A 24,686-nucleotide genomic window follows, 5' to 3' on the forward strand; every position below is an offset into this window, starting at 1 on the left:
TGAATCATGTGGAATCAGCGGAAAACATGATGAGTGCGTAATCCTGACACGCTTTCTGCTCAGTGCAGAGGGCACAGGCTGCACAAAGGGGATCATTGTTGCCTGCAGATGCCCGTCAGTGGTGCAGTCGCTCTTTGAAGGCTCTCCAATCGCAGCGCATAGCGCGACGAAGGAGGGCGGGGTTTGTCTTCCGTCCCCCATTACTGCTCCAAGCCCCTCTTTGGCACAGCGTCCCATTGACTAGACTGTGACAAACCGAGCAGCGCGCTTCACTGCGTCTCTGAGCTCAGCGCTCTCAAAAGTGGACTCGTGATGTCTGCGAGGACGCGCATTCCGGGCTCGAGGAGATAAATGACGCGCACCTGCAGAGGGTCGCGTTTTGGACAGGTATGAGACCTGTGGCACTCGCGGATGAGGAACCGGCAGATCTTGAAAAGATCTGAATGCAGCTCAGTATCACACTTCCATTCAACCACCGGGCCTGGCGCATGGATGGATCCGGCTGCACTCATGGAATACAAAGCCCGTGCCCGTGAGCATGCCCGTCCGAGCCCACCGCTCTCCGGGAGCCTCTCCACAGCGTCCTCCTCCTCCTGACACAGCCGCTTGACTAGGACACCCACCGGTCACTTCAAGTCCCGTCGCCATGAGGACGACTGCTCGGTGATTCGGTGCATCTGCGCGCCCTCACGGACCGGAGACCTCCCCCCCTTCCTCTCTCTCTCTCTCTTTCTCTGTCTGTGTGTGTTTTGGGGTTTGTGCTTTTGTTGGCCGTACACCGGATTTATCTGTGCGGCGAGCTTCCTTTGTGTCAAAGGGCTTAACGCAGAGTGTGCGGAGGGCGACAGAGCGGGGGCTTCGCTTCGCCCGCTGTTGCGCACAGCTGCTCTCTTTGTGCCCGGTCGTAATGGCAGCGGGACGGCCGGAGGCGCAGGACCACACGCCTGAGAACGGCTTCACCCCGGTGGAGCGCCCGGCGCCCCGGCTGCTGCCGAACATCGACGGCTCCGTTCTGCCGTCTCTCGGGGGCTTCGGGAAACACCAGAAGCAGCTCGTGGTCCTGACCTGGATACCGGCGTTGTTCATCGGCTTTAGCCAGTTTTCGGATTACTTCCTCCTGGCGCAGCCCAATGGCACTTGCGTGCAGCCACTGGCAAACGAAAGCGACTGGACCGCGGCGTCCCCGCCGGTCACCGTCACCAGCATCGCTCCCTCGCTGCAGCCCACAGGCAACGGCACCGGGCACGGATACGGCGACGGCGTCGGAATGCTGTGCGCTTGTAAGGAGTGGAGGCTGGAGCTGCAGACGGGACTTAGTCAGAATGTGGTTACCAAGGTAACGAGTGAGAGCCATAGACCCGTAGTGTTATTCAGGGGTGGATGGGGGGGGGGGGTCGCCGCCATCATCACTACTGCCAGCCTCAGACAGTTGATTGACACGTTACCCACTGACCCGCGTGCTGTTTATTTATTTATTTATTCATTGTGCTTTGGAGTGAGCTGGTGCTGCCTGGTACATCAGTTCAAAGAGAATAATAATCTTTTTACGTCTTACACTTTAGCGCCTGAATTCCAGAGTGTATGAGTGGAGTGTGCAGAAAGAGAAAGAGAAGAGAGAAAATAGGAGCCTGGAGAGCCCAACACATACACAAACTATAGGACAGAGCCGAAAAAGAGTTAATGACATGCAGATGTTGTGTACAAAAAGATGGCGAGTCAAAAGAGGCCAATGGAGGAGAAGTGCTCAGTGCATCATGGGAGGCTTAAGCACATACATTAAGACTAGTATTCCTACCCAGAACTCTGCTGGTGCTAGTGTCAACTGGTTTATGGCAATAAACTGATACTGAAGCCACATCTTGTGTCACAATAGCTGAAAACTTTGGTTGACTCATTTATATCCACACAGATACACAGATAATACATTAATGATCACATTAACAAACTATTCTACAGGTAGTGGAACGAGGCAGTATTCAAGCACAATAAACACAGAAGCATTTGCTCCGGGGGTCCCCGAGCAGGTTAATTCTGACATATGCTTATGTTCAAACCTTAGTTTATTTATTTTTACTTGGAATCCAATTACAGAGACAGAATTCAGAAAAAAAAAAAAACACCAAACTGAATCCTTGTTACAAAAAGAGGCTGAATGTTAATAAGCAACAATGCTGATTGTTGCTTCTGCATTTGTGCATTAATGATACCTGCTTTCTCAGATAACGGCGGTGCTAAAAGCCCAGACTTAATAAACTCACAGTGGCATGTTGTCCAGCCATCATAGAGCATAACCTCTAACTGTCTCTCTCTACTCACTCTTCGTGGTGCTGTGTAAATTATCGTTAAACACCAACACTGGATTCACACACAGCTCAGTCGCTCCACTGGGCTCTCTTGTAGATGCTGTCAAGGCTATGCACACGTACGGTGCACACGTAGTGCTTCGGCATGTGTCCTTGGCTAAACTTCAGATGCTGAGTGCTGCAGCGGTGTGTGCACTGACCCACTGGCTTAGAGGAAAGAGTGGGAAACTATTGATTGTTGTTATAACAGACACACAGCTGCTTTCCCACATGCACTGTGTCTGCTCTCTCTCTCTCTCTCTCTCTCTCTCAGAAACACACATAAATATAGATGTGGGATGAACGCTTGAATATTTCAGAAGCGTTCGTAGCATGTTTGCAGATGCGTCCGACTTCATGAATTATCAACACAGTGAGTCAGAGAGTGAAAAGAGTTTGACAGGATTCTGATGAGAGAATGCCACGTTTCTTTTTTGGCTTCTGTGCAGCGTTCATATTATAAGTGTCTCAGCTCCTGATGTCTTATTCCCTTTTATCTGGTTGTGGGTGCCTTTCTCTGAAAACAATATCTGACTTATGTTTCTCTCATTCTTTCTGTTTCTGTTCCAGTGGAACCTAGTGTGTGACTCGGCCTGGAAGGTTCACATTGCCAAGTTCTCTTTGCTTGTGGGCTCCATATTTGGATACCTAGTGATGGGTGTCATGGCTGACTGGTACGCTGCCTCCTTCTTTGTCTGTTTTGTTATACTGTAAGGATAATTCCAGGTGTCACAACTGAGATCTGCATTTTTACAACTGCATTTTTTGAACTGCTTGGAATCAGAAACATGGTCAGGCAGGCTGAAAAAAAGCTCCCAAAGAAAAGCCAAACATATATGTAAGAAGAAAAAAAAAGTGTAAGGGACGACTAGCCAAACTTGCCCCTGAAAATTTCCACCACAGCTACAGAAAGATTTGCTACTTTAAAGTATTCTGCATCCTCTGCAGGATTATTACTGAAATTTGGTGTGTTTGTTACGAGATTTACTTCCAAATTAAAGTAGCTGAGATGATTTCTCATTTGTTTAAAAACCTTATTTCTTTCCCTTTAACACACTGCGGTATGTCTTTGTGCTGCATTATTGTTTCAGTAAACTCAAAGACTATAGACTCATTGGCCACTTGGGCACCACTGTTCAGCTGATTGTTAACTGAAGTTTTCTAATCAACCAATCACATGGCAGCAACTCAGTGCATATAGATATGGACCAGATGACCTGCTGAAGTTCAAACTGAACTTCAGATTGAGGAAGAATTGTGATTTAAGTGACTTTGAATGTTTGCTATTGGTACCAGATGGCTTTATCTGAGTATTTCAGGAACTGCTCATCTGCTGGGATTTTCCCACACAGCTTGTAGAGACCTGGGTGAAAATATCTTCCTAATCTCAGAGGTCAGAGGTGAATGCCCAGAGTGCTTAGAGCTAATAAGGCAACTTTATCTCAAATCACCACTCGTTCCAACCAAGGCATCCAGAGGAGGATCTCTGAACAACACGTCGAACCTCGAGGCAGATGGACTTCACTGGCAAAAGACCATGCTGGATACTGCTGCTGTCAGCAAATGACAGGAAAATGAGGCTACAATTTGCATGGACTTCCCAAAATTGGACAGTAGAACATGAAAACATGAGCCTCTGTTTCTGCTGCTACATTCAAATCTTGTCAGAATTTGCCATAAGCAGCATGAAAGCAAAGATCCATCCTGGTGGTACCACCAACCTGAGCCATTACAGGAAGTACCAGGGTCCAACCTGGTACTAGCAAGGTGCCAAAAAAAAGGCCAGTGAATGTATTATCGAAGGACGGACCAGTTGATTGGGAGAAGACCAGCATCAGCTGATATTAGTGCTGTTGACTGTCATGTCACATTGATCTTTAGCCGGCTAGATATTTAAAAATGTCTAAAATTGTGTGAGGAGGATTTTAAAGGCATTCGAAAATCAATAACAACAAAATCAAACTAAAAAGCCAAACAAATAGTGGAAGTGGCATTAACCAGATTATAAAAGTGGTTTATCCAGAGTTATCAAGAATAAGAAAAACAAAATGTCTGTCAACTTCTGTAGGAACCTTAAAGAAGAGTATCACAGAGCCCTAATGGTTAAACATCGAACTATCTGCAAAGCTAAATGATAAAATGTCTTTTATAACTGAGCAAAATGCCACTGTAACCGAGTTAATTATGGTCACTTTTGCCATCTGCAAGCCACCCGAGTGGCATCGTGGGAAAATAAGTACCTGCATTGTGTTAGGGATCAGCAACTATGCACAACAATGTAAAGAAAACAATGTAAAGAAGCACGCGGGCCATGAGGCCTCAGTTGTGACCTGACCCACTGACCTCCTAACCCTCCCCCACCCCTCTAGACCAGGACGTGTTTAGAGTCTGAAGGAAATGATGAATGCAATGATCTTTTTCTCCGGACTTTACATGAAAAGTTTCTTTCTCAGTTTGACTGGGTTTTGAAGCTCTTTCCTACATCTTTATCTTCCTGTCTTTCTCTCTTGTTTCTAAGGTTTGGTCGACACCCAGTGTTGATCCTTTCGGTGCTTTTCATGCTGGTGTTTGGTCTGAGTGTTGCCTTCTCTGTAAATGTCACCATGTTCAGCACCTTGCGCTTCTTTGAGGGTTTCTGCTTGGCGGGCCTTGCTCTCTCCCTCTACGTGCTCAGTAAGTACAAGCCTTCACCTTCTCATGCCTGTTTGCTTGGTCTTTTTCTTCTCTTCTTATCTCTTTCCTGGTGTGTGCTTTGCTGTTTGGCAATAGCAGTAATGCTATTATGAAAGCCTAGAATAATCTGCTAAAGCCAAATGAATTTGATTATAACTCGGCAACAGTTAAATGCATCGACTGATATCTTGGGTGGAAGTTTAAATACTCCAAAATGATTGATCGTTTCTAAACACTACACCTTGACCTCTTTGGAAAACATCACACACTCAAGGGAATAATAAGAACTCAGCTTTGATGCTTAGAAAAACTAACTGCACTTAAACTCGGCTACTTAGCTCTCTGAGGTCTAAGTCATCACAGGTGGTAACACTAACCCTGGCCCTGAATCTCTATTAGGAGCTTCCATTAGTGGATCTGGTGGCTGAATCTGAAGTATGATATGCTTTTATTGTTAAAGTTAGCTGCTAAAGCACACCATGATACTCTGGTGCTCAATGTTAAAGTGGAATATGTTTTATAGTGAAGTTGTTTTTTCACTCCAAACATATTCTCCTTGTGTCACATTCTGCAGAAGAGTCAGAGGTTTTTAAAACTGACACCAGATACTTTCATTTTGACCCCTTTTACATTCTTCACCGCTTCACTCACTCTTTCTCATTGCTCTGTTGGCCCCCTCTCTCTCAGGCCACAGTGAGATTAGTCATACATTATGCGTGAAGAGAGGGTAGACTTGAAGATAAGGCTTTGGGGCGGGTTTTGTCCCTCTCTGCAGGGGTCCTGGATAAATCTCATCTGAACTGCTTTTGAAAACAAACAAGCAAAATGGATGCCCCCGAGCTGTCTGCCAAGAGCCTTGTGAGGAATCAGATTTAATCTGTGATGGATATGAGAATATTTGTTTTTCTGGCTTTTAAATCCAAGACACTGGGAGTCGTGAAGGAGACGTGGAAATGGGAAAACTGCACTCATTGGGATTACATTAAGTGTCCCTATTGTGCTTCTTCTTATTTGCATGAATATACTGTTCCAATGGGGATGATCATATTGTAAATATGACCAAAGTTTTAAATAGCGAGATCAGTCCATATGCTATTAATCCCTGTAAAACAACAGCTCGGGCTTCAGTCTGCTCTAAAATGCTTGTTTTCGGGTAGTTTTTTGTACTCTTGGCTCTGCTGTCAGCACAGAAGCCCCTCACGATCAGGAAACTAAGTCTTAAAGGGAGGCGAAGGGAGCTAAAAGATGAACTATGTGGCTGCATGAAGGCCCAGTATAAGATGAATTAGGGTTGTTTTGAACTGTGAATCATGAGTGAATCAACAAGTCCAAGAATAAAAATGTATAAATGGAAATGAACATAATAGGTTTCACTTTAATATTACTGATAACCACTTGGAGTTTGGGTTGCTACAAAGAATATGATAGAAAATGCATGAAAGGCCACAGAATATGATCTCCTCACTCCATCAGCACTGTACTCGACTGTTATGAGGTGTCTGTGGTGATATCCTGTGCACCGTGGCCAAAAATCTCCACTGTGGTCTTGTTTGTCCAAAGGAAGTTGTTTCACAAGTTTTGTGGTTTGTTCATCTGCAGCTTTACAAACCTAAGCTATGCTACCAAGTTCTTGTTGCAGAAAAGAGGAAACATCTGTGTGGTCACAGAAAATAGGCAGGTGTACAGACCTTCACACGAACCCTTGCACTAACAGTCTGATGACTAAATTTACGTCGCTGGGACCCAAGTCGACGTTAGTGGACTCGCGGCCGTGGAAAGTATGATCCCCGCTTTAATACTCGGTTTCCTATGGAAGCAGTAAGGATGTGCTTACTTTTTCTCGGGGCGTCAAGTTTGTGGGCTGTCAAATTTTTTAAAGTGTCATTAAAAATAAACAAAACATTTCCCACCTTGTTCCTGAAAAGTCAGAAGCCCATTTTTGTTTCATTATCATTTTTGCACACTTTTTTCTCACATACTTGACATTGTGAATGTTACACAGCATACATTTGATCCTCTGTTTCTATACTTGGCTAATGAATTGCTTCACTCCTTTCGCTGCTGTTTTCACAGTCTGCTCACTAAAGAAACATGTCTGTAGCGTGGGGCAGTTTTTCACTTGTTTGTGTGTTCCGAGCTAACAATGATGGGATAAGTAACTGTTTGTGTGTGGGATTTTTTCGTGTGTGTGTGAGACAACAGATTGTCTGTATGCACTTTGAAGTGCAACAAAAAAGGTGTTTGTGTGAGGTGTGGATGCATGCAGTAGGAGGAACAGTCGGCTCCCTGCCACAGATTGGTGCTCTTTGAAGTGAACTCAGACTATGACAGCAGAAAATAGATGCTGGCATCCCATTAACAGTAAAGACTATATACTGTACTTACACCTGATAATAGAACAGTGGAGCACAGTTTGCAGTTGTCTTCATTGCAAGCTAAAAACATACACATGCAGGTGGAACTGTTAATAGAAAATTTCTTATTACTCTACTGGTATCACCTTGTTGTTTGCCAAGAGAGGTAGAGTAGGACAGAAATAGTGAAGTCAGTCAACAACATGTTGTTTTGTTCTTTTGGCTGTAATCGCTACCTTGGATTTAATTTTAAGTGGTTGTTTCCATTCGCTTCATCATTGAAGCACCTGGTATTCCCCAGGCCGCTTCATGATGCCGTGACTGTGCTATCTTCTCTGAGATCTACGAAAGACGTCCTGCAGGGCAAGAGAAACACAGCAAGCCAGGCGATCGGACAAGCTGGGAATCTTCCTAAATTTGCATCTTATCTTATGTGGAAAGCAGTCAAAGCAAACTGATTATCCAAACTGTCTCCACGCAGCTTTCAGGCTGAGCTCCGGCTTTTTAAAAAACTTTTATTGCGTAGGATGCTTTAGAAAATGGTTTGCTCTCAGTCAACTGCTGACAATGAGAGGCTCAATAAACACGTCCATTTTCCAAGTTTACAAATCATTTCATTTCATTTTGTTTTAATTTTTTCAACAGGCTAGTTTTAACTCACTACTAAAACAGTCATCAGTTATCGCTACGGTCCAAAGATATGCATGTTATTCTAACTGGTGATTCTACACTGCCCTTAGCTGTGAATATGAGTGTGAATAATTGTATGTCTATGTTCACTGCTCACTGATAGGCTGGGGGCAGGTGAAACTAAATTAAGGTCATGTGATTGAACTAACCAGTCAAGAACGCTCCTTTTCTATCATAAACCCCCTATGGCTGACTATTCTGTAATGTTGAGTATTATTATCCAGCTGCACTGCGCCACAACAGGGGAACCGTGTGCAAAAAGGGTCCAGATGTTTACAGCCATCATTGATGTAAACATTCTCAAATTAAAGCTCAGAGGCAATATTTTAATCCTAGAGTCATGTTACATTTCAAACCCAATGAGCTGTAGTAGGGAAGCAAAATAATACAGAGTGTCTCAGTGTTCTGAAAGTGCTGTTAAAAACAGATGCTGAGGAACAGCAGAGGCACATAATTGCAGTGGCTGTTAGACTGCTGAGTTGGAAATAGCATGCAGCAGGAAGAAGAAATGCAAAAATAAGCATGTAGCACACGTGCTCTGTATTATAGATGATTTTGTCCATGCTGTGGATGCACTGCTCTGTCTGCATTATCGTGTCTATCTTCTCACTAAAAACACTCTTCTGTGCCTCATCCTCCACCTCCTTTCACCCTCTGCTGCTGTGAATGCAGCGCTGAGTTCCAGTTTCTAAATCCAGCTGCTCTCCAGCCCTTTCCATTTCCCCCCTCTTTGCTTACCTCAACTTCCCCATTCACACCATCCTCTTCCTCCTCCCTCTCTCCCTCACCCTTTCACCCCATCATTTTTATTACTACCAGCGCTCACACAATCGCGCGCTCATTTTCTGGAGGCTCATTTAAAATCTCTCATCTTTTAGTTATCTCTCTGTAGCACACAGCACATAATAAAATCCACTGAGCTGCCGTAAAGCTTGCCTAATATAAATGTGTTCACGTGCACGTTTTAGTGTGTTGTAGTGCGTTTTTGGTTGTTTCACAATTTCTGCACGGGCTTATTAGTTTGTAATATGGCACCTTCCTCTGAGTCGTCCTCTGGGAACTACAGGGGATAGCGTTTCCTTTTCCTCATGCCTTTTCCTTCTTATTCTGTCTGTTTCAGAAGAGAACGCTGAGCCTCATCATGAAAACATGGTTGACCATTATGCACGCACTGGACAAAGTATTTAAAATAGACTTCTGTTCCACGTTTTTTAAAACTTTTGAGTTGTGGACGGTGGATTTTTATTCTCTTTTATTATATTTATTTACATTAGCTGCTATACTTCCAATGAGAAACAGTCTTTTTAAAAACAACAAAATCTAATGAAGCATGTCAACTCACTGCCAGCGATGCATTCAGTCAGACGCCACGGACGGCACTTTGTTACCTTTGCGTTTTACACTTTGCTTTTCCTTTTTTCTTACTATTTTTTTTTTCACTCGCTGCTTAGGTTTACACGCTGAGAACTACACTGACGAGTTGGAACCCATCTCACTGACGCCATAATTTGATGTGTCCGCTTTTGTGTAACGAGCCACACCAACACCCTGGCATTAACTGACCTTCCGGGAATAAGAATAGCCTGCAAACCATTTATGCAGTTACTGATTTGTAAGCCACCCAAAACTAAGAAACTGGGTGTTTGAATCCAAGACCTGGTGGACTTGGTTCAACTCATGCTTACATACAATAAGTCTCTAATAGTTATAATAACCATCCTACTGGAGTGGGATCCTTCCTCCAGTTTTGAGTAACATCATGATGTATTTCCATTTGAAATTTGGATTTTCTGGTCAGCAGGTTAACCCAGGAAGCATCCAACATCCACAGATGTTAAATTTTGGACTTATAATTCAGGCATTATTTTCTTTTTGCTCAAACATTGAAAACAATCCTGGCGACATAGTCTTCTTCAAAAAGTGTCAAAAAATATGTTTTTTTACAGCAGTAATTACTGATAAAATTCACTGGTCCATAGACCCCATGTGAACATTCCATGTAGTCTATAGTTCTCATATAGCCCTGAATATATCCAAATATAGAGAACTTTTAGTGCACATAGGGGAATTTTTTATTTTTGTCAAATACAAAATGCACAGTGTCTCATGGTGTGTTGTATTTATTTGTACTTTTTTGATATCTCGTATAGCCCAATGGTCCTTCAGTACAGTACTGAAAAATGTATTTTCACCTTGTTTTCAGACTACATTTCCTTGTGTGGGTTTTAGCTCAGTATCAAAGTGCAAATTTTAGCCACAGCTGGCAGCTTTTTTTCTACAAAAGCTTGGCACACTCTGTGTGAACACACTGCACCATTTAACAGCTAAAGAGCCAGATAGTTCCCCGAGGACTCTTTGGACACAGACACAGTTTTAAAATGTATCTACTGGATGTGTAAATAAGCAAATGTTCGCTAACAAGCTTACGAGAGTTTTATTTAGTTGTTTTTTTTTTCTCATCATTGATTCACTCTTCGTGTTGTTTCTTTTAACACCTGCTTAATTTCCTGATTAAGTTTGCCTGACGACTCCATTTCACCTTTACCATATCTATATCTTGTATATCTTGTTTTACATAATGTTCTTTACTGCAATGCAATTTTTTGTTCAGTAGTACTGATGATGACTGATAGTCAGCTCTACTTATAACTTGTTTACCCTCCCCAAAGTGTCCAAATATCCATGGCACATTCAAGTAAAAATAAGGTCTCCAGACTTGATTCAGACTCAACACGAAAGAGTTTCTCTTGCTCCTCAGCTGACGGGGATCATCTCTAAGGAGGACTGGATTTGAAACTTAAGACTTGTACTGACGAACCTCAGACTTGACTTGAATGTTCTGGTTTGCAGCATACTGCGGCAGAAAAGTGGATTTTATGCTGCAGGAGTCATTTGAAAAGTTTATACAGACACATTTGGTAAGTTTCTTTTTCTCCATAAACTGGGTCAACATGTGAATCAAACATATGAATCCCAGCAGATTCGCTGGAGCAACTGTAGGAAGCTGCAGAATTTTTAGTACCACTACTGAATCCTAGAGGGGGATTGGTATTTGCTTCTCAAAAGATTTTCAGTGAATGTAGTTTGCATGGGCCCAGAAGAATTAGGCTGCAGTTGCGAGTAGTGGAACAAGGTTAATGCCTTTGCCTTTTCCTCTCTGTCTCTGCTCCTTGATTTCCTTGTAGGAAATTACAAAGACAAGCACTATACGGTGAATGCAGGTGTGTGCAGTTATGAGCTCATGGTGAGGACTTCTGCTGACTCAGATGCTATGCCCTTGTCAAGCTGTCTATGAAGTCACCCCCTTAGGCTGCAACAGATTTCTGTCATTATTGATTAATATTGTTTAGTCTATAAAATGCCACAAAAATGCCTAGCGGCGTTTCAGGAGCCCCATATGGTGTCTTCATAGTGCTTGTTTGGTCTGTCCAAATTCCAATTGGTATTTTATTTTAAGTTAAATCCTCACATGCTAACAGCATGACTATTTTCTGTTTTCTTTGTATTGTTGTAGGGTCTCTACCTTACAGTATTAAGGGCCTTGAGGCAACTGCTATGATTTGGTGCCATATAAATAAAACTGAATTGAATTGAATTGAAATTCAGGTGGAGGACTGATGGTATGAGGCTCAGCTCCACCAGTCTCGTGTTGAAGCGTCCTTGGACAAGATACTGAACCCTACATTTCCCCCAAAACATTCATTACTGTGAGAGAGATTGTATGTGTTAGTTAAACTGAACTAGAATGTGCTGAATGAATGTGTGTGTGAATCGGTGAACAGTGTTATAAAAGTACCAGTCCATTTACTAAAAAAATCAGCATATAAAGCAGAGTCACAAATCTTCATACTGGAGAGTAAAAGCTACTTTCAGCTGCTTCTATTCACAAAGGGTTAAAACAGTGGGTAGCTCCGCATGTTTGACTTGGCAAATTCCTTACACCGGATGTTCTTCCTGACGCAACCCAAAGGGATTTGTGCTTCCTCCCAGGATCGAACTAGGGCTCTTTTCTAATCGTTTTTCCCCACTTGGCGACTCACCCGCCAGGGAACAAACTCTGGTAATTGGCAATTCTGTTCTGAGACATTTGAAGCTAGAGACACCAGTAACCATAGTCAGTTGTCTTCTAGGGGCCAGAGCAGGCGACATTGAGGGGAATTTAAAACTGCTAGCTAAGGGTAAACGTAAATTCATTAAATTATAACATTATATTTCACGCCGGTAGTAATGACGAGTTACGTCAGTGGGAGGTCACTAAAACCAATATTGAATTGTGTGTTACTTTGCCAAAACAATGTTGGACTCTGTAGTTTATTGTAGTTGGTCCCCTCCCCAATTGGACAGGAGTAACATGTTTAGCTGCATGTTCTCCTTTAATCGCTGGCTATCTGAGTGGTGTCCAAAAAAATGATGTGGGCTTTATAAATAATTGGGATGCTTTCTGGAGGACACCTGGTCAGTTTAGGAGAGATGGCATCCATCCCACTTTGGATGGAGCAGCTCTCATTTCTAGAAATTTGGCCAAATTTATTAAAACCCCCCAAACGTGACTATCCAGAGTTGGGACCAGGAAGCAGAGTTGCAGTCTTACACGCCTTTCTTCTTGCTTGTCTCCTCCTGTTATCCCCCCCCCAAAACCCCATCCCCCCAGCTCCCAAACAGACAAAAAATAAACTAAAAACTAAGCGTGAATTAATAATTGATCAACAAATCAATTTACTCTGTCTGATAGAAACCTGGTTGAAACAGGATGATTATGTTAGTTTAAATGAATCAACAGGCCGAGCGGGTTGGGGAGTTTCTCCAGCCTTCTTTTTATCTAACAAATTCTTCTAAAACAGCTAATTAATCATCTGCAGAGGAATGGCTTATTTGAAGAGTTTCAGTCAGGTTTCAGAGCTCATCACAGCACAGAAACAGCTTTAGTGAAATTTACAAATGATTTTCTTATGGCCTCTGACACTGGACTCATCTCTGTGCTTGTTCTGCTAGACCTCAGTGCAGCATTCGATACTGTTGACCATAATAATTTATTACAGTGATTAGAGCATGCTGTAGACAATAAAGGTACTGCATTGCAGTGGTTTAAATCATATCTATCTAATAGACTCCAATTTGTTAATGTAAACTGAGGGTCCTCTTCACACACTAAGGTTAATTATGGAGTTCCACAGGGTTCAGTGCTAGGACCAATTCTGTTTACATTATACATGCTTCCCTTAGGCAGTATCATCAGAAGGCATAACATACATTTTCACTGCATGGTCGTCTCATGTCAATTTGTAATGCTTGTGGTGATTCTTAGTGTTCGATTACAACCTAACAAATCCCATCTCTCTTGGTTCTATTTCATGCTTAGCGCTAATTAGCATCTTAGCTAGCAGTATTGTAAGCGAGCTAGCATACTGACAGTGGCATTTAACTTATAGCAACACTGTAAGTTAAACAATTAAGAACAGTTAATAAAAGCTTCTTATAATTGTTTTGTTTTTGTTTTTTTTTTGCTCCAGTATAGCTTATTGTTTCAGGAACACAACACTCCCTTTTTCCAAAATTTCAAGTTAATATCTTTTCCCATCACCAGCTGTACAGCTATAAATATCGTCATAATCGCAAACACAGACTGTGGTTCTCACTCTGAGCTCATGCTGTTAGGAAGCTAATTGTCTCTCCATGCTGTTCTCATGCCGGAGGCAAGGTTAGCCAGGGAGCAGCAGACAACATAAAAGTGTGTGTATGTGTGTATGTGTGTGTGTGGTGGTACTGTCAACCATTCGTCATTGAAAATTAGTTTGACCATTCCATCAGCTGCTTTTTATTCAGACCTGTTTTCTTTCATTTTAGTTTTCTTTTTCTTTCTGTATAACTGTTCACTTTCAGATGCGGTGCTGCTGGGGTGCTGGGGGTGGAGGTGCTTTTATGGAGGGTGTGAGAGCTACTTCAACCACACTGATGAGCTAGAGGGAGGGAGGGGGGGGTGCACACAGGAGGGAGGGTGGCAGTGAGATAATCAGCACAAGGAGAGCCATTCTCCCACTCAGCTGGAACAAAAGGTCCTTGCCAGCATGCCTGTTTGTGTGTGCGTATTGATATCCCAGTAGAGTCAGCAGGATCAGGCACCTCCCCAGAGAGCTGGGTAGCTTTTTTTTTGTGTGTGTGTGTGTGAGGTTACTTTAGGGATACATTGCCTTTGCCAAAGTACAGTTGATTTTCTTTTTTTGATTGTGATTCAGTCTTATTGACTGTGAACAGGGGTAATATTGGGTGACTGCAGCTGAAACTAGCTACATGTGCATGCTAACTGAGTAAAATACAATAAATTTTAAGTTTCCAGATGATAAAGTTTGGTGCTGTATGGAAGTAAAGCAAATTAAGGTTTAACAAGTAAAACGTTTTAACCTTACAAAAGAGAATTTTGGTATTTCGACATGCCTGCAGAATACAAAATGCGAAGGGTTTGATTTGACAGAAGAAGATGCAAAGAATAAGATAAGATGGAATCAGATGATCTGTTTGTTTGTGCTTAGCTAAAGACAAAATTAATATTATAGTAGGCAGCATGTCTAGAACAGTTGCATACCCCTAGAATCATGTGTAGGGGTATGCTTCTCGCTTCAGTTGCGAGGAGCCTCCATTTGTCCCCCTGACCATGGTGGGGGCTAAGGCAGGGAGGAGACAGCAACACAAGACCACCAAAATTAATGAAGGAGAAGGACAACAGCTAGGTTAATAGTTAGGCAGGATTTATTTATCATATATCATGCCTTGACAATAATGAACTTGACAACAAAAACAAAAAGGTGGGGAAGGAGGACCAATCGGTTGAGCCAAATCAAATAAATTAACAAAACACAAAGTAATGTCTGTAATAGTCAAACCTCTGCTGCCAGTGTATAGGTTACCCCAAGCTTACCTGTCCAGCCTCCCACCAACACACACTGTTTTACGTACACAGAAGCCTACAAACAAGAGTTCCACAAGAGTCAGAAGCTGCCCAGTTGGCCAGGGAGCTGCTCTTTTCTAACGATCCCTGGCAAGTGATTGACCTACTGTGCCCAGGTCAGCCAATAGACGTGTGCCAATTAACTTTGAATTGGCCAATAGGTGGAGGCTTGACACCTGAAAGACAGGAGCAAAAGAAAAACAGAGCAACGTACTCTGGCATGTAACAACTTCTTTACCATCTTCTCAGATCGCTCCAATGTAAATTAATGAAGAAATCAGTCCAGTTTTTACTGCAATCTTGCCAAATAATTTCACATGGATGGTTCTTTTATAGCCAAGCATTTTGCATGATTGCTTAAATTGCTCAGCAGGGTGGATAGAAAAAGCAGAGTTGGGTGATTTTCTCAGTCTGTTTGTCACCATTAGCGACCTCTTTCACATTAGACTCAGTCGTTCGATCTGCTGTTGAGTAAATTATTGATTTGTGCGGTTTTAATTGTACAGACTGACCGAGATCTGGGAACAGCGTGTGGTTAATAAACACACAGGACAAGAAACCGATATGAAAATAAAGCCGATCAGCAGAAGTGTAACTAAGCATCCATCACATTCACATCCTGGGTCAACTCTGGCTCGTGGTTTGACTTCTCAGTTTCCTTTCATGATTTGAGATAAAGTTATTATTATTTTTTTACATTGGAAACATTTGGATTTGATAATTTACATTTAATGCTATATTTTTAGACCGCTACGTTAAAAAATAATGAAAAGCTGTATACTGCTCCCATCACTGGGTGAGAGACAGACTCACACTGTCTTTTTGGCTAGAAAAAGTAGAAGCAGATGGCCAGGTTAAGGATTATGGGTCAGTGCAGTTTCCTTCATCTGTTTTGTTCCTTGTGTGGGAAGATTTTTGACTCAGGTCTAGGGAAGAAAAACAGTTCGAGGGATTTTTCAGTAATACCTTTAATCTCTAGCTGAATCATTTTCCTTTCATTCTTTTATCTGAAAATCTTAGTCATTTTTCCATCCCGCCTCCTTCTTCCTCATTGTGTTTTTCTCTGTATTTCCTCCTCTCTCTCGCTCTCTCTCTCTCTCTCACCAGTCTTTATTATCATTCCTCCAGTGATTCCACTGATGAATGGAGGGACTTTTCTTATGCTTCTGAGGGAGACGTAATTTGTATTCAGTCCCTACTCTACTTTCTTTACTCCGTCAACCCCCCAGCCCAGCTTTCTCTCTCTTCCTCACAATAACAAGTGACAGTACAGGTTAGTGAGTATAGTGAGTATCCCCCCCTTCCTCCCTTCTCATCCACCAACAATGGTCACCTTCAAAAGGCCCTTGCCATATGGGCCAGGCCATCTGGACTGTACCATGTTACAGGCAGTAAGGGAGAGGATGGGAGCCCAGTCACGTGGGAAGGAATTAAAGGACGGTTCCAGCGAAAAGCTCATGCAGTCCATCCTAACTTCATGAAGAGGCCTGGTGTTAAACTAGTGCACTCTCAGGGGAAGGATCAGCAATAGGTGTTCAATAATTCATGACAGGAAATTCAGTGCCTACCTCACCATTAAACAAACACATGCTCTTTCAGGCCATTAAGACAGCTGCAAGTTTATAATGGTAATCACATCCAAACACACAGAGCGCATGCATAATTTACTCGCCTCTCGTGGAGCACCGACACCACAGGAAGCCATGTTTTCTGTAAAATGAAGTCTTTTTGTTCTCACGCTTGTCTCTTTATTTTAGGGATCGAGCTGTGTTTGCCAGGCTGGCGTTTCTCCATGACTATGGTGGCCAGTTTTCTTATGGTGGGCGGGCAGCTATTGATGCCAGGGGTGGCCGCTCTGTGTCGCCATTGGCCAAACCGGGATGACTGGCAGGTCCTGCAGATCGTCATAATCAGTCCTTTCGTTCTGATGCTGCCCTACGTCTGGTGAGTCCCGCCCTCTGAAGAAAATCCACAGCTCTGAGCCAGGCGATGGCTTGTACAGTACACACGGCTCGCTCTGATTTTACAAACAATAGTCTCTTTCTCCTCTTGTTTTCTTCTGCTCTCACTTGTTTCTTTCTTGCTTTTACAACATCTTCTGCTCATCCTTTGTCTGCTTCTCCTCGCCATTCCCCTCTTTCTCTCCCTCTACAGGATTTTCCCCGAATCCCTGCGCTGGTTGCTGGCCACCCAGCATTACAGGCGGTCCAAAGCCATGATGCTGCGGATCGCCAGGAAGAACCAAGTTGACATGACAACTGAGCCCAGCGGAGTTCTTACAGGTGAGGATGAATTCAAGAGGGAGAGAGAAGATGAAAGCTCCCACAACCACCGGAGCACGAATTCTATTCTTTCTGTTGGTTTCCTTCAATTCTCTTCACTTTGCAATATATTTAAATCGTCTGCAGTATGTTACGTTACAGCTGCTGCTTGGTGTGATGAAATGAGCAAGCAACGAGTACAAAGACACTGACATGCATATAAAACTCAAAGATGACTGTTTGAAGAGTGCCCAGGTTGCACTGCTCAGACCATTGATATGATGAAATGCAAACGCAATAAGGTAAAGATCCATAGTCCTTTAGGTTGTTAATGGTTTTTCATTATAATATACACAAATTCTGACTTCCAAATAGTGCTGAGAGCATGTGCACTGTCAGTTAACAACAGCAATTACGTTATTATCCTCTAAATCTCAGTTGAGTACAAAGCACCTGGGGTCTCATTTATAAAAGAATGTGTAGGATCCATACTATACCTGAGCAGAGAAGCTGAGATGATGTGGACAAAAAATAACAATAATAATTATAGAACGTGCCTGTGCTCACCAGCTCAGAAGCTTCCCTTTATAAATCACGGTCAATATAGAAATGTGTGCACTTCAATCAGTCTTCTACCCTGCCCTCAAAAAGCTGTTTAGCTGTGGTGAACTTGCCCCACTTTATAATAACTTGTGATGATATTTAGTGTAATGGATGTATGATGAAAAATATGATGATGAGCTGGATGAAATGAGTTGGCATTTCAATATTTACGATAAAGCAGATCCATAAGTAGTACATTATAGGAAATCATACTTAACGTATGAGGCGAAGTATTATGTATTGGTTTTTACATCATGCCTTTAATTTAGCACCTCACAATGTGCATTGCTAATTTCTGTCTCTCTCCAAAATGTTCCTAAGCGTGGGTCGGACTCTCTGTACTAGTGTGCACATTCTCCCGTCAAGATTGCCTTTGAAAACTCCCAACTTGTGTGTGGGAAGTTGCACAGCCCTTTTTCAGACTTCATTTTCGGCACGCGCCATGTTTATAAATGAGATCCCTGGCTATTAATTGTCTTGCAACAGATTTAACGTGTCTCACATTTCTCCTTTCTCTGCCACGACACTTCTTGTTCCCCCGAGTTGGTGTTTGATTCATTGTCGCTGCTTCTCCCAATAGCCAAGCAGTCAGATAGATGATGAGAGTGGGCACAGCGATGTCCTACATCTATCTAAAGCCCCCCAAAGCTCTTTAGCTTCTCCGTGCTAGAGATCCCTTATGGCCGGGCGCTCATTACCACCTGAAAAGGAAAGGTCTCAAGGTGTGCGTTTCATGTTTCCTACCAGAGCTGGAGCAGGAGCTGCACAAGAAACCCCAGAGGAGCTGCATTGTCAAGATGATGAGCACCAGGAACCTGTGGAAAAACATTGTGGTGCTGTGTGTCAACTCGTAAGTGTGTTGCGTTTGTGGTCCCGGCTTGTACAGTTCCTTTGCTAATAACAGCCAACATCCGTTGTGTTGAGAGCATGAATTACACATGAGCTGGTCTCCAGAGAATGAAGACATACGCAAACCTCACGTGCCCTGTGGCGGACGCATGTTTTAGGTGGCACCTCATTGGCCACTCGCTTATTCTGTGGTTTTGTCTTGATATACAGTCTGACAGGTTATGGAATTCACCACTGCTTCGCTCGCAGTATGATGGACCCCGAGGCTCAGCCCACGGCTTTGTGCCATGCTGACTATTACACCATGGCCGGCATCGCCGTGGCAACCTGTCTAGCACTATGCCCTGCGGTCGGGCTGATGGGTCGGCGTGGAGGGCTGCTCACATTCATGATCATAACAGCCCTCGCATCACTGCTGCAGCTGGGTTTGCTTAACTGTAAGTAATAAAGAAATACACAAGCAGACTATTCAATTCAATTCAACTTTATTTATATAGCTCTAAACCACAATCACCTTTGTTACACATTTACATTTTGTTACATAGATGCACTGTAATGCATCTACGGCCATGTTTTTTGGGGGGGAGAGACCACTACCATCACTTCAGAAGGGTTTTATCACAGGATAAAAGTGATTACTCAGAATTTTTCTATAGCTACTAAAGTTACTGTAAAGTTTGACTCAAACAAAACTTGTGTGTAAAGTTCTAAAATACTAACAACTTTGTACAGACACCATGACTGTAATCTTAATAATACTATCCTGTAATACTATCCTGTTGCCTTCAAAGTAAAACTATATTTCAAATAAGTGGCAAGCTATTAGCTAGGCATGCTAACTTTAGCCTCTCGTCTCAAAACTGATAGAAACATTGTTAATCCACACTTTTCACCTCTTGTTTTTACTGGTGAAAATACTATGAAAATATCCTTGAAACTCTTTGGATGGCCTCTTTGGATCGACTTTGATCCTGAAATTAGTTGTGCCCTCTTCCTGTTGTTTATCTGACAGTTTGATGACTTTGAAACTTCTCAAACATGCTGTGCGTGCAGTTAGCTTGATAACTGTAACTGAAAAGGTTTAGCCATGCTAGCCAGACTTTCGCTGAAATTCTCGAACATTTCGGTTTCCTTCCCTTAGTCATTAAAACAGTACCAACTGCAGCTCAACCTTCATTCTAACAGGAGCTTCGCCTCTTTCTTCCTCTTTGACCTACATCTGCAGCATGTAGTCATTATTTCAGGCTTCAGTGGTAAACTGTTCTCCTGAAGGCTTTTATTCTGCTTGTTTTGAGTCAGTGCTGTGCTGCTCTTCGTGCTTACTAATGACATCTCTCTTTTCTCCAATGCTCACTAATGGAATCCAGTGATTGGGAAGTACAGCCTTCGCCATGACACAGGTACATTTGCAGTTATGAGATTTATCATCTAAAACAATTAAAATGATAAACCGTTCCCCTGGTTTGAGGAGAAGTTAGTGATACACAATAAACAATGTAATTTATGCCCCTGGAATTATGTTGCATTTGTTGTTGCTGATTTTTATTGCTTGTTTCCTCTCTTTTGAACAGTTTTGCGAGACACCCTTAACAGGAAATTCTCTGTGGCCTTCTCCATAATTGGGATGTTCTCTTCTCATGCTGTCAGCACACTCAGCATTTTCTTTTGTGCTGAAATCACTCCTACTGTCATCAGGTGAGTCTGCATAGTCATAAACAATACACATCTTATGAAAACAAACAGTCTTATTACTTAAAAAAAATATTGTGTATTATGACTGTATGTGCAGCTTTTGTTCTCGAATTGCACATTTGCTCCCTCTTGTGGTGTGTTTATGACTGACAAGTGATGAGTGTGTCATGCAAATTTGATTAAAGGGGTTCTCATTAGTGTTTGGAAAGAAAAATGTGTCCCACATTATTGATTACAATGGCTCCACAGAAAACTGGTGAAAACGTGGCTTTATGGAAAAAGGGCTGTGAGAGGTTACGAAGGAGGTTCAGATCAACAGATCTGACCAGATGCCGAGTGAAGACCGTTGTCAGCTTAAGAAAGTGATAAAAGTGGTTGGATAAGGCATGCCATTTTTAATAGTCTTAACTGGATGTATCCTGCCCACTTTCAGCTCTGTACTCCTAGTACATTAGCATCGTATGAATCACCAGTCAGAAAATCCACAAATATCCTACATTAGGCTTTGGTGCAACCTCTTCATCTGAAAAAAAGCCATTTTAGCTAATCTCCCTTTCACTCCAGCCTCCAGTTGTTCTGATTGGCTTTCCCTTACAAACAGAAGGTCCAAACAGCAGGTGGGTGGGGCTTCTGTGCTCACAACTAGAGCTGTTTTTATGACATGAACAGATGATGTGTTCTACTTTTGCAAATATAATAAAGAGACAAAAATAGGTAAAAGGGGGTATGTATGTATGTCATTATTTGCATTATGGTGACTGTGGCTCAAGTAGTAGACTGGGTCATCTACTAATTAGAAAGTCGTGGATCAATCTGTGACTCCTTACATCAGGGATGGGGAACTCCAGCCCTGAAGGGCCAGTGTCCTGCAGGTTTTAGATATCACACTGGGTCATCACACCTGAATCAAATGATTAGTTCATTACCAGGCCTTTGGAGACCTTCAAGACATGTTAAGGAGGTAATTTAGGTAATTTAGGAGGTTAGAAAGCCTTTAGGCATAGTTAAAAAGTGCTGCATGAGACAAGCTGAATGAGGCCTGTAGTAGAAAGCTACTTTATAAGAAGCAGTCCATTTAACATTATTTGACCATGTTTATATCTCAAAAAATAAGAAGTCCACTTTTAATGATGTCCCAATCCTGTTGTATGAAGAATGCTTATAGAATGCTGCTGTTTTTGGTTTAAGGTGCATCAGAACACCTTGGAAATAAATCAGCTGTGACCTCTCTTTCTGCAGGGGTGGAGGACTGGGCTTGGTCCTGGCTAGCGCTGGCTTTGGCATGCTCACTGCACCCATCATGGAGCTCCACAACCAGAAGGGCTACTTCCTGCATCATGTGATCTTTGCCTGCTGCACCCTGTTGTGCATCATCTGCCTCCTGCTGCTGCCTGAGCCACGGGGACAGCCACTGCCGGAGAGCCTGGCTGATGGAGAGACCTTTACCCGTCAGACCCTGCTCCATCCGGGAGAGCAGCACCTCCTTCTCGCCAAGAGTGATAGGGACTACTCCCGTGTTCACGACACACCGTTACATCTCTCAGCCACTGGGGGCGCTACAGTGGCAGCAGCCACCGCTCTGGCAGCGGTACCTGCCTCATACGCCCTTGCAACTGGTGGGGAGGTGATCGGGAATCATGCCATAGCCAATGGAGTGTGAGCAGCTTTGCAAGTTGTCTTCTGTGCTAATAACTGCTCCAAGCACTAACCTGAGCAAGTGATGACTGAACTTCCTGTACTTTAAGGGAAACTAATTGTTCAGATGAACTCTTTTTATGTTGAGGATTCAGATGATGATGATAGTAAATTTGTGTCATTTGTAGTGACTATGATTCCTTCAGGAGTTGCCAAAAATATATTGTATTGAAGTCAGTGTATGTCAGATAATATGAGCGTCTTCAGTGGTGTTGGTGATTTTCTTGAGCCACCTTCTGCTCGAGGGTACAAGCAGACACAAGTGGAGAGACAAAGTACAGCAGAATAACTTTCAATAACGTGTGCTCTGTGAGTTTACTGTTTGTAGTTTTGACTCGTTGAAACTGGATTTCACTACATCTTAGAACTCTTTGTAGGTTATTTTGCACTAAATGTCAGAGACACAATCAAGTGTTTGTGATTTGCAGCCAACACATTGGAGATCCAGGGATTGGCTAAAGCCACTATCTTTTTGCATGAAAAGGGCACAAATGTGTTGTTTTTTTAAAATTTTGTTTTGTTCTATAGCATTGGTTAATACAACCTGTGACTCACTGTGTAATTCCCCAGCATTTATCAATTAATTCTCAATTGACAGTGTAATTTTCAGTACCTTAAAATACTTACCAACGGGTACAGTTAAACTATGGGGCAACAGTTAGCAGTTTTAAAGGAAAAACTAAACAGGCTGTGGGGTGGTTAGCACTGTTGCCTCACAGCTAGAAGGATCTAGGCTTAAATCCAGTCTGGGGCCTTTCTGACTGGAATTTGCATGCTCTCTTTGGGAACTCTTCCCACAACCTAAAGACATACACACATAGGGTTAGGTTAATCAGCGAATTTAAATTGACTTTAGGTGTGAATGGTTGTCTGGCTCTATAATGGTGGCTGTAGAGAAGGTTGGTGGTTGGCTACTCCAGTTTGCAAAGTATCCTTGGGCAAGATACTGAACCCCAACTTGCTCCCGATGACAACATGTAAAAATGTTAGATAGAAAGCACTTAGACGTAGAGAAAAAGTCCTTGTGTGAATATGAAAGAGTGATGTTGTATAAAATACCTTGAGTGCTCAAGTAGAGAATTTTAGAACCAGTCTATTTACCATTTACTCTTTGTGTTTGTCCTGTGATAAACTGGTGACCTGTCAAGGGTGTGCCCTGCATCTCGCCCTGTGACAGCTGGGACAGGCCCCTCTGTAACCCTGATTTGGATACGAAGATGGATGAATTATACTGTAGTTATTTTTAGGTATTTGTTGTGTCAGAAGTGGAGGCTAGCATACTGTATCTCATAGCCCATACCCACAATAATACTGCATTATCAAAAAATAAGTGGATGTTAGGCTACTCTTTAATATACCTCATACCCAGTGTAATATTGGGTATTACACGCTTGGCCTTTAGTCTAAAACACCCCCATTTGTCATTACATATAGATAAAATTTGGACCTTACTGCTAAAACACTTGAAAGGTACTCAAAGATTAAAATGCTCAACGTACAATTTGCTTCTCATTTCCTTTAAACTCCCTTAATCTACTGTAACAACATTTACAGAGCCAGCAGGTATTTGTAAGCAACATTGGAGCTGTTGCCTGGTTTGCAAGAGACTACCAAGGTGCCAAGAATTGTACCTATAAAAGAAAGAGAACTCATATTGACCCCTCTTCTAATGATGCCCATGCCCGAACCAGTTCCAAGCACTTACACACAAACACAAAACAATCCACCCTAAATTCAGAAAATAATACATGGTAAATGTTGGGAAACAAGACAATAAGTTGCGGGCTGTATTGTGAACTGCTACAAGTACTTCCTCGTTTGTGGTCTCTTTATATGAAGTCCAATGTGGCACTTTATCCTCAGCTGAGAGGTCAGTGTGGACACTGATTTTTAAAGAAGCGTTACTACTGCTGATGCTGGCGTATGATGGTTGTTGGATGACGAACAGCCGGAGACCTTTCTCGCAGACCATATGTGTAGCCTACAGAGACTTTGTGCATAATGTTAAAACAAATCTGAGAGCTGAACGGACATGAGTATGGCCTGCTAGTGCACTACTGTATGTCTTATGATGCACCTCAGCAATTTAAAAGGCTTTATCGCTCTGTTCTGTTAACAAAACAGAGAAGATACGATGAAATGAAAGAAAAAAAAAAACAGTATTTATTTTTTGTCATGCTGCCAAGGGAAAGTTTTGTTGCTTGAAATACCTCCTTAATTAGCAAACATTTCCAATCTCACTCCTCGTTCTCTGTACTGTGCTAATACTGTAATCCTGTTCCTAGAGTGTGTAACTTTAGACAGAAAGCACAATATTTTACAGTTTTTTGAGATGTGTGAAGATTAGAATAGAGCAGCATAGTCTGCATAGACCTGGTTTAGTTGTGATTGGTGTACATTATACACTTTATTATATAGGTATCCCTTAGGACTGCATAAAAATGTAAGGTATACATGTGCCATTCATTTATAAAATATGGAACATAACTTACTTTTATAGACTGTGAAGCACACTGAATAGACAAACCATCCCATGAAGCATTTTTGTGCAGATATACCAGAACCCGAGCATCCTCCATTTTTA

The 24,686-nt window shown here is 42.4% G+C and overlaps 1 protein-coding gene across 1 annotated transcript; it reads left to right on the top strand.

The window, feature by feature from the left end:
- The first annotated feature begins 242 nt into the window (after window positions 1–242).
- LOC116314398 (solute carrier family 22 member 23) lies at window positions 243–24,671 on the top strand. The gene is made up of 10 exons (XM_031732402.2): window positions 243–1,336; window positions 2,913–3,016; window positions 4,861–5,015; window positions 16,760–16,946; window positions 17,157–17,284; window positions 18,614–18,716; window positions 18,926–19,152; window positions 20,083–20,115; window positions 20,287–20,410; window positions 21,647–24,671. The coding sequence occupies exons 1-10, from the start codon at window positions 908–910 to the stop codon at window positions 22,065–22,067; spliced, it is 1,911 nt and encodes a 636-aa protein (XP_031588262.1). The 5' UTR covers window positions 243–907; the 3' UTR covers window positions 22,068–24,671.
- The last annotated feature ends 15 nt before the right edge of the window (window positions 24,672–24,686 follow it).

The sequence above is a fragment of the Oreochromis aureus genome, linkage group 17, assembly GCF_013358895.1.
Source record: "Oreochromis aureus strain Israel breed Guangdong linkage group 17, ZZ_aureus, whole genome shotgun sequence".
NCBI lineage: Eukaryota > Metazoa > Chordata > Actinopteri > Cichliformes > Cichlidae > Oreochromis > Oreochromis aureus.